At 44.6% G+C, this 10524-nt stretch overlaps 1 protein-coding gene across 2 annotated transcripts in view; it reads right to left on the bottom strand.

Annotated features, from left to right (window-relative positions):
- Nucleotides 1-206: 206 nt before the first annotated feature.
- Nucleotides 207-10524, bottom strand: part of Peli2 (pellino E3 ubiquitin protein ligase family member 2) — a 133447-nt gene continuing 123129 nt past the window's right edge. For both annotated transcript variants that reach the window (XM_051177102.1, XM_051177103.1), the window contains 3 exons: nucleotides 5655-5849; nucleotides 3761-3949; nucleotides 207-892 (listed from right to left, as the gene is read on the bottom strand). In XM_051177102.1, coding sequence (XP_051033059.1) covers nucleotides 326-892; nucleotides 3761-3949; nucleotides 5655-5849 — 951 coding nt within the window. In that variant the 3' untranslated portion in view covers nucleotides 207-325. The remainder of the gene's footprint in view (nucleotides 893-3760; nucleotides 3950-5654; nucleotides 5850-10524) is intronic.

The following is a 10524-nucleotide window of genomic DNA, read 5'->3' as shown; positions in this document are numbered from 1 at the left end:
CAAAACAAAAAACAAAAAAATAAAAAATAAAACAATAAATAAAAAAAATAAAAGTCTGGTAGCTGAAATCCAATTATCACAGAGATATTAAGGTTTAATCAGGCAGACCTCAACAATGCTGCTGCTGTTCTGAGCATGCAAAACACAGTGGTATCTGTCAAATCCTGCCATATTCATAACAAGACTCCCCCCCCCCAAATCCCCTTCCCCCAACCCAGCCTGCCTTTCCCTTAACAAACAGCATTACAAAAAGGTAGAATCTAGAGTTAGTGGCAAAATCTTCACAGTAACTTGTTAATAACACATAGATGGCTGTCCAGGGTTGTCAGTCCACTGGACCTTGGAAAATCAGTTTGATGCAGTTCTGTTCGCCAACCAGCTGTGTGGCACAGAACGGACAGGCAGCATGAAATGCGTGAGTCCCATGAGGCAGTGGGATCTGAGACCAGTACTTTGCAGACTTCTCTGAACACACGTGTCCACAGGGGGTAAAAGCGTGAGTTGGGGGTCCAGCATCAACATAAAATCCCGCCTCACAGCCCAGCCACAGCGGGACATAAGGGCCCACAGTCCTGCACATGGGACATTCCCTCTCATTGGCCTCCGTATCACTCCGATGGCCCCAGTTATGGTAGCCATGCACATGGCCACAGCTCAAGTAAGCCCAGGGCTGCTTCTCTTCCACCACCTCCTTCCGATTGATGCTGGGGAAGGCCAGGGTGTTGAGGCCCACAGGACACTGGGGTCGGGCTGCATTGATCTCCTGCCTGAGGGCCTCAATGTGTTTCTGAGTCGGAGTGTGAAAAAGGCCATCTGCGGTTCTCCAGAGGAGAGTGGCCCCACACAGGTCAATGAGGGAGCCGTCTTGCAGGACATTGGTTTCACTTTCCACCTACAATAGGTTCAACAGATACACCATTAAAAGCAAAATCCTGCAAACTATCGGGGCAAAGACACCCCAACATCCTTTCCTTAGGAAAAAACAGAAGACTCTGGGTGGTCACATACCTGACTAAACAAGACATGGGAATTGGCATCTACTCTCCCTGAGCCTCAATACACATTATGTCCAGGGTACAACGCTAACAGCACAAAGCTGAGCCTTTTAAGTTTGATTAGTGCAGTGGTTACTCTAAATATCTCATACACATTACACTTTTACTTAACTTTTTATGTTGGTAATACACCCATACACCTTATGACGGATGCGCCGCCTGAAGACCCATGCTCCTCCTTGAGTAGAGCCCGTGCCGCGTCAATGCGGCAGCAGCCAACACTCCAGGCCACCCTTAGCTGCACATGTCTCAACCTGCCTTCCTCTGTTTTCCCACGGGTCAGAGGTGGGCCTTCACGAAAAGGAAAAGCCTTTGTTTTCACAGGACTTCTGTCTGTGCTATGCACCAAGTGCTTGCACAGGTGATTACCAGCTGACTAGCAGCAGGTTTGGGCCTCGTCAGCAGGACTCGGCCCACCTCTACTTGCGCCAGGTGCATACATACTAAGGTGTGAGGGAGCAAGTCTAACAAAACGGAAATGCACTCTTCAGGAGTGGGAGGCAGGCATGCCTGGAGACAACTGAGGTCAATGCAGCACTGTGAGGCTGGCTACTGACCCTCAGCGGCTGACAGGAGACTCCGGGGCTTTTGGTCTGTTATGGGCCCAGCTCTGTCACTTACAGCTGTGTGACCTTGGGTTGGTAAATGGAGCATATTGTCCCGTACTCTCCCTTTCTTCAGAATGTAGAAGGGGGCTGTGAGGGTTGAATTAAAACAAAGGGAATTCTTAGAAGGCCTGGCACACAGTAAACATTGGTGGTCACTGTCACGTTGATGAAAATAGGTCAGAAAAGAGTTTTGAAAGGATTTTTCCTCAATGGAGATGTGGAAAAGATGTCAGGAGCCAGGAAGAGGGTGGTAAGATCGCACACCGGACAGGTGTCATTACCCTAACCATGGAGTGGATCCTTGGGAACTGAACAGGCTGTGGAACGCTGGGTAATGGCACAGCAGGAGGCAACAGGCCCAGGCTGGACAGCTGGGTGGGAGGTCTTGGTGGCAAGAGAATCAGTGTGCCTTTTGTTAGCTCACATCCATCTCTAGAGCACATGGACTGGAGGGGTGCAGGGAGGCTGCACAGGTTCTTTCTCTAGGCAAAGTGTGGATGCACCACAGCAAAGAGTATCTGTGGTGACAGACAAAGTATTAGACCCTGAGATCTTGATTTGAGGAAGAAAGATGCCCATATTACATATAGATCTAAGACACGTTACTTTATTGACAGGCATTAATTTCAAAGTTAGTCTGGGCTGGGGGAGATAGTTCAGGTAGAAAAGCACTTGCCTTGTAAGCAGGCGAAGCCATGTAAATCTCAGAGACAATAGATCCCTGGGAATCACTGGCTATCTTAACTTGCTGGACAAGGGCAGGCAGTGCCCAAGGTGTGCACATGTAAACATGTACACACATACACAGAAACACATACCCACACATTACTACCATCAATACAAGCCATTTTTTGGAGCTGTATCTTTTTAGCAACCTTCGCAAAAGTCTATGCCACACATTGTTCCTTAAGCTGTATCACCACAAGCAGAGAGGATAAGAAACCCACCTGGTGACACACTGGACCATCTTGCCATGGGCCTCAGGGGAGCTTTACTTCTTTTTTTTTTTCCCTGCAGGGGACTGAGTGTGGGCCTTGCACAGGCTAGGTAAGAGTTGTCTTGCCACCCTTTGGGTTTTGAGACAGGGTCTCAAGATGTAGCCCAATCAGACCCAGAACTCACAATTTGCCTGCCTCTTTTTCAGAGTACCAATTAGAGGCAGTGGCTACTATGAGCAAGCAGCCCAGTGTATGGCTTCTATTCACAAAGGTAGGCCAACGCTCAAGTATGAACCTGCTCAGGAGAGTGGCAAGCACAGACCTGTGATACAGCGCTGAGTGGGACTCATGACCCGAGTTGGAATCTCAGCTGTGGCCAACTTCTAACTCTCTAAGTCAGGGCGGAACTTCACTTTTCTGGGCTGCCTGCCTTCTTAGATCAGCTGGGGTGATTCTGCTTCCTTTAGAGAGCTGTGGTGCAGGGATGAGCAGAACCTTGGTAAGGAATGCTAATACAGCATCCACACCCGCTGTGTCTTCTTCTTCTGCTGGAATGATTAATCACAAGCCAGTTCATTTAAGCCAGTCTTGTATAAAGCCACTGGATCATCAGAAACATTTTTTTTTTGTAAAGAAATTGTTCTCAAATCCCTTTCCTATTTATAATTTGAAAAATATTTAAGTAAAACAGACTTTGCCTGGCCTTTCTCAGAAAATGCTTTTCTTGTGTATTCATTAGTGACATGGAGACGGGGGGGGGGGGGCTAACTCTAAGATGAAGGGGCCTGTCCTGTCCCTAGAGGGTGTGAAGGGGGGAAATAACAACTTGGTTATTTCTTAGTTTTAGAAAATGTAAATTTTTAATGTAAAAATTTCACTGTCTCCCACTGCTCAGGATTTTCTGACTTAGTAAAGCATTAACTGAAAAGATTAATTTTTCAGCGACAAATATTATAAATGATCTTGGTCTTAAGAAAGGATGAAAAGTAACATACTTACACAGGAACGGCCATCTCTAAGGAGGGACAGTCACGGCCCTCTGATTCTGGGTCAGAGACTGGCACACCCCACCCTGCACTAAGGCTCTGAGCTCCATGGGTGGTGGAGTGATGGTCACCCTGAAACAGCTGCACTGCGTAGGCTTCCAGAGTCCACTCACCAGCTTTCCCCTCTGCTGGGCCGACCTCGTCTCTCGTAAAGTGTACACGTCTCCACAGACAGAGATCTCTCGCCAGACTCCAGGCTGGGACTCCTGGGTGAAGCCTCCTCGAGGGTGCATCACGAGAACGCCATTGGTGGTGAGCCCGTCCATATGTCCATCTGGGTTTTTCCATTTTGCTGCCTTTTCCTGGAGAACACCACCATAGACCAGAAAAAGCCTGTCAAGGTGGCACTCAAAGAGGGAACTCCAGAGTCTCCTTACAATTTGATGGAAAGCTAGCCAAGTGGTGGTGGCACACGCCTTTAATCCCAGCACTCAGGAGGCAGAGCCAAGTGACATCTGTGAATTCAAGGCCAGCCTGGTCTACATATCTAGTTTCAGGACAGCCAGAACTACACAGAGAAACCTTATCTTGAAAACAGCCCCGCCTTGGCCTGGCCATCTCCTGCTACACACGGAAAGGACGGGAGAAACGGGATTTCATTTTCTATTTAAAGTTGATAACCACTGATCGGTGTGCTGCTCTGACAGCAGGAGAGATGCTAAATTGTTTGCAGCTTAATGGTTGTTCATCTCTGCCTACACACTACATCCTCCTCAGGAGTTTAGACATACCTAGTACCCGAATACTTCAATCTGAGGTCCCCTATCCATGTCAAGCCTGCTCTTACCCAGGCACCTAAAAAGTGTTCCACCTAGATACCTAGATACAGAAGGAAAATAATATTCTAAAAAGTACTTTTATTAAAGGCACAAACTCAAAAAGGTTAAGTCAATAATTTGGGGACTAGTGTGTTTCCATGCAAACCATTGTCTTTCTCTTGGCGATGGTGGCAGTCATGGGACAGACATTCTTGTTTGCTACACAGCTCAGATGTCCCTCATCTTTCCTGGTAGAGCTCATGTTTTGTGCATGTGTTAGGGCAGGAAAGGTCAAAGTCCTGCTTAGTATAAACCCATAGGAACAGCCCCTGCTGAAGGGATGGGGATGTGCCTGCAGGGAGGTGGCTTGCCCTGAGAAGTACCAGAAGCAGAGCCTCCCTAACACCCTCCTCTTTCTCAGGTAGCTGCCTCACTCAGCAGATGTCGGGCAGCTGGCCAGCAGGTGCACACTTAGCGGCAGACCTCCCCCTCCCCATAAGCCCCTGGGGGGCTGGTATACTAGGAGAAGCAGTGGGCAAGACAGGGAGAACCCAACCCAAAATGTCACAGGACCACCCCACATCAACCATGCTGGACTGGCCTTCCTCAGTACTTCCTGCCATATGGGACACTATGTTTTTATTATCTTTTACATCACAGTGGACAATGTTCTCTCTACAGCAATAGTCTGAATCAAAAGGTATTTGTATTAAGATAGGGTTTGTTTATCAAGATGCCCTACGAGAGCAGGGCTTCTGTTTTCTATAACCACATACCACACTCAGTATGGAATAAAGCAAACACCTTTCAGTGAACATATCACTAACAATTTTCTCTAAGCTCCCAATGTCTAAATTTGGCTACTTATTTTCCCCTTTGAAATAAACCTCTCAAATCACCATAGATGTATTATAATGTTAACATGCACTTCTTTAAAAAATAATTGTTGTATACATAATTGATACAGCAAATACAACAATAACTGAGTAATCTGCAGACTGTTTTCTTTTTATTGAGGCAGGGTCTCTCTATGTAGTACAGGCTGACCTTGAACTTGTAACCCTTGGCTTCTCCCTCCTGAGTGCTGTGTACTAGGCCAAACATTATCCTCCGGTTTTTACCACCGTCTTCTCAGGCTATCCTTCTGAAAATGCCAAAACTCTACCTACTGCCTCCACACAAAGCAATTTCCTCCCAAATTAAGGACCAATCACAGTAGAAGGTGGGAGTTTGAAACAATAGTACTTACTCCAAGAAATATGTTTTTGGAAGAGTCGAATCCAGCTGCAAATATGCGTGCTGTGTATGGCTCACTCCTGTCACACACGATCCTGCAGGCAAACCTAGAGATGGTGCTTTGTGTGATCTGGGCATCATCATTCTGCCCACCAGAAACGGTGTCTGTAACCACAAAGTCGATGGGGCTTTCTGTTGATCTGCCCACCTAAATAAACCAAACACTCTAATGACTCACATGGAAAACATCAGGCTCCATGTAGCATCCACAGGACCAGGACCAGGAGTTCCCAGAACCTGTCAACTTCATTATATTTCTTGTAATTCTGCCTGACACAAATTATAGTATACACCAGTACATCTCTTTTTTAAAGATCTGTTTCATTTTTTTCATGGTACCACAACACTTAATGAGGTCTTACCCCATCCCACCATTGTGGGCATATGCACACGCAGGTCCATATGCATGTAAAGGCCAGTAAGACAACCTTAGATGTCACCTTTAAAGATACCATCTACCTCCTTTGAGACAGTCCCTCATTAGCCCGGAGTTCACCAGGCTTCAGTGAGCCTCCAGTCTCCACCTCCCCAGCACTAAGATTATAAGCACACACCACTATCCCTGCAGAGGGGGGGGGAGCAGAGAGAGAGAGAGAGAGAGAGAGAGAGAGAGAGAGAGAGAGAGAGAGAGAGAGAGAGAGAGAGAGAAAGAGAGAGAAAGAGAGAGATTATATGTGTGTGTGTGTTCTGGGACTTGAACTTAGGTCCTCATGCTTGAGAGACAAGAAGTTTACCAACTGAGCTATCTCCCTAGTCTGAGATAGGCACATAAAAATGCACACTACTACAGGTATAATGTTATATAGCAGAATGTTAGATGTTACTCATTTCAACTGCAACTTTTTGACTGTCTGTTAGTCTACCAATTTTAAATATTATGAGAAAGCTCATTTTTCTATTCTGGGTGAATGATGTTAAGATTCTCTCTCATGGTTCCAGTTGGACATACTATTTTTATAGCAAATCATTCTATTTCCAGAGAAAGTGAACTTTTGAAGAAACAAAGGAACTCTTTGCTTGCTGGACTCCCTAAGTCAGCTGGTTCATGACTCGCAGGACTGAGTAAACACAGCCCTCACATGGGGCATAGGGAAAACACCATCTGCCACTATTCAGGGAACCTGAGGAGAACAAGGGGGCGCCTCTAAGTTAATCCAAAGCCTGAAATGTCAGTGAAGGAAGTATTTAAAAAGCTAATCTTAGCACCTCATGTCTGGATTATAAAGAAACCTCTCTGTGGAAGTCTAAAAGTTGCTAACAACATCATAATGGCTTCCTTTCCTTGGTGAGATTTTAAAGCTGCCAGAAGACTGTATATTTCACTACAAGCTAAGAGTTTTAGAGCCTTTTCAGTTCAGTAGATTCCACTAAACAGGTCCTGCTTTCCCCCTTCGAACTAGAAGACACATTTGCTTATGAATAAGAAAATCCCCAGGATGGGATATTAAACATTTATATACTGATGCTCCATATGTGTTTGCCTAGAAGGCAGTGACAAACATGCCTTCAATCAAAACCATTTACATGAAGATGAAGAGTTCCTTACTAAATACACCACTAATGCCCTCGCCTGAAAACAGATACCAGTTCATTCAGAGGCTGCCAGAGGGAGAAACACATGGACCCTGACATATATGCACAGAACGCCATGAAAATCAATTTCCAAGGTGTTTTTATTCTGATTGTGAATTCTGTCTGAAAAGATAAGCAATGTGAAATACATGATTTTTTTTTAAAACAGTCAAACGAGTAAAATAAAGAGATCTTACATCATCCAGCTCTGCATGCTTCCCAGAAGTGTCATTGATTTCCTTTGCAAATGTCTCCTGTATGTTCCCATGCACAGACTACCCCATAAAGCCAACAGTCAACACGTCTATTTGTTCTTGCTTTTTAATGGCTCTTAATTCCTTGTTTTAATGAAATGTGCCTGGAATAAACATAGCTCCTGGCTTCACTGAAACTCATCAACCTCAGCAGATAGATACTGCTTAGCTGCATGCAACTTAGTCTTAGAAAACATACAACTTGCTTAAAAATGCAACGTAAAAATCTAAATTAAAGGTACCATAAAACCATACCATATACTTCATTGTTCTAGTAGCACAACCTCCCCTCTGTTGAATCCCCTTTCAAGATGGATGTGTAACTTAGCTCTACTAACAAAGCCATGATTTTAACTTGAAATTACTTATTAATAAATTTAAAAATAAATTATATATATATATATACAACTCAAAATAAAAATGCACAAAAGCACAGAATCGAAGTACATTTACTTTCCTTTTTAAAAACACATATTTTACATGTCATTTGAGGTTTATATACATGTTTACAACATGTTTTGATCATATCTACTCCCTATTCCTCATTCTACTTCTTCCTGGATTCCTCTCCAAATCTCCTTCTCAATTTCTTATTATTTTTTTCCCGCTTAAACCTGAGTCCAATTAGTGCTGCCCACATATGCATTGGTACTGACCTACCAGTGTCCACAACCTCAAAAAAAACCAACTCTCCCTCCCCCAGAAGCATCAGCTGTCAGCTGCTGCTCAGCCAGGGTGGGGCCTTGTCAGCCCTTCCCCCACCCACACAGGAATGATGAACTTGACCTTGTGCCAATCTTGTGGAGGCAAGCTCTAAGTTTGTTTCCTTTCTAAAACTTTCATTTTTTTTTAAAAGAAAGGTTGCAGACACTGAAAATATGTAATAAATGGTAGAAACAAACAAACCAAAAAAAAAAAAAAAAAAAAAAAAGAGAGAGAGAGACAAGGCTTCTTCAACCCAGCATCATACCTCACCCTAAACTTTTATTCCAAAAGATGTCTAGGAATGAAATAAATGTGAGAAGCCCATATTTCCCTGCTCATGTCACAAAACCTGAATGAAACTTGTGTTCCATGTCCATGAATCTTGAAAAAAGGCAGGACGACACACAAGGTTGTAAGCTAAAAGTGAGTGCTCTTCTGGGAAGGCTAGGCAAGTGGTCTGCCATCGAGGCTCACTTCCCAGCCCCACCTTCACGCCCACAGCAATTACTTCCCTCTAGGAGTGCATTATTGTGACTGTATACTAAATTCAAATCTCACCATTTAACTGAAAGTGACTTTAAGACCTGAAATTTTATTTCAAGTGGAACATCTTGCTAGGATCAATTATTTTAAGTCATGCTCTTATCTGGTTGGCCATATATGATTTACCACTTCACCTCCACGTGCATCCAACCTCTGGACTGTTAATATGATTTCCTCCTTTAAGACACAGGCATCATATTTGCTTTTGCCAGCAAAGAAAATTTAGCCCCCCCCTTTTTTTTATTGAAAACCGGGTTGGTGGGGGAACCTGCAGCCGGTCCTTTCTTCTGTTGGATCAGCTCCATGTTCTCTTACAGGCAGTCGTGTAGACAAGCTGAGATGCCTCTAAATTTCATTTGACAGCTAAGTGGTACACAAGCCAAGATGCTTCTAAATTCATTTGCTATTCATAGAATGCTGGCATTCAGAGAATAGCTGTAGTGAGAACTTCACTCACCGTACTTGAAGTTTCATATATAATCAAATTCATTTGTTGAATGCCCGTGGAGCCCATGAAGAGAGGGCTGAAGTGGCACAAAGGCCTTTCTCATGGCTCCGTTCCCTCCCTCTATAATACAGCTATTTTCTGACTTTTTTTCTGTCACACAGAACCATGGCTGCTTCTATCTAGGAGGCCTTGGGAGATGCCCTGTACCCCAATGGTGTACTTACCTGCAGGTCTGCTCTCTATGGTCTCCCCTGACTCTCTACTTGCTCCTTCATTTGGGATCTTGTTCATTCTAGAGCACCTTGAACTGTGGAGCCATGTTGAACTGCTAGAGAAGTTTCAGTGGCTGCTCTTGGAACATTCTACTGCGACAAGCACAGACCCCTCTGGATGACTGCCTTAGGAAAGCGCTCCTGTTTGCTGCAGACACCAGGCTCTCACCCACTAGTAATAAGCCTTGGAAAACCACATCCATTTCCTCACATCTGATTAACTTTCCTTCTCAGCCCAGGCCAGCTGGCTTCCTGGCCCTCCCTTTCATGGGATCAGCAGACTGCTAATCCCAGGCTGCAAGTCTGAAGACATCCACCCCTGGTATTCACCCTGCAAATACTTCCAAATCTCCCCACTTCCTTTCTTCTCAGATAATCCCAGCAAATCTCCTTCACAGCCCAAAGTGCTGATTCTTCTCCAAACTACAAGCTAGCACATCCAATCCACCCTATGCCTAGTGAGGATCTCTGGTGTGACATGATCTCAACAAAACTTAGATCCTCCAGTCCCCTTCTGGATGGCAATGGCTGCCACACAATTTGTTTGATCTAAATATCAAACCCAAGAACTATCCTTAAATCTTCACTTTGCTCCATGTCCACATGGTCCCGCTGTATAACCTTGTCATTGTAGCTTCCAAGCATACTTCAAGCCCTTCCATTTTCCCCTTTGTGGCTCAGTTATCATCACTGTACACAAAGACTCTATTTATCTAGCTCCTTCTTTCCAAATAAATTTTTTTAATTTCTAAAAATTTATTTATTTTTTGTTTTACATGTCAATCCCAGTTCCCTCTCCCTCACTCCCCCCCACATGCACCCTGACCACCCTCCCATCCCATCCCATCCCCCCCCCCTCCACATGTAGGGCAATGCCATCCAGGTGGGGTCATGTAAATTTGACAAGTCATTTGAAGTAGAGACTAGAACTACTCTCCTGTCTCTAGGTTAAGGGAGTATCCCTCCATGGGGGATGTGTCTGCAAGGTCCTTTTGTGCACCAGGAATATATCCTGGTTTCACTGTCTGA

The sequence above is a fragment of the Phodopus roborovskii genome, unplaced genomic scaffold (assembly GCF_943737965.1).
Source record: "Phodopus roborovskii unplaced genomic scaffold, PHOROB, whole genome shotgun sequence".
Classification (NCBI taxonomy): domain Eukaryota; kingdom Metazoa; phylum Chordata; class Mammalia; order Rodentia; family Cricetidae; genus Phodopus; species Phodopus roborovskii.
The sequence above is the reverse complement of the archived record's forward strand: the minus strand, read 5'-3'. Positions and strand labels throughout refer to the sequence as shown.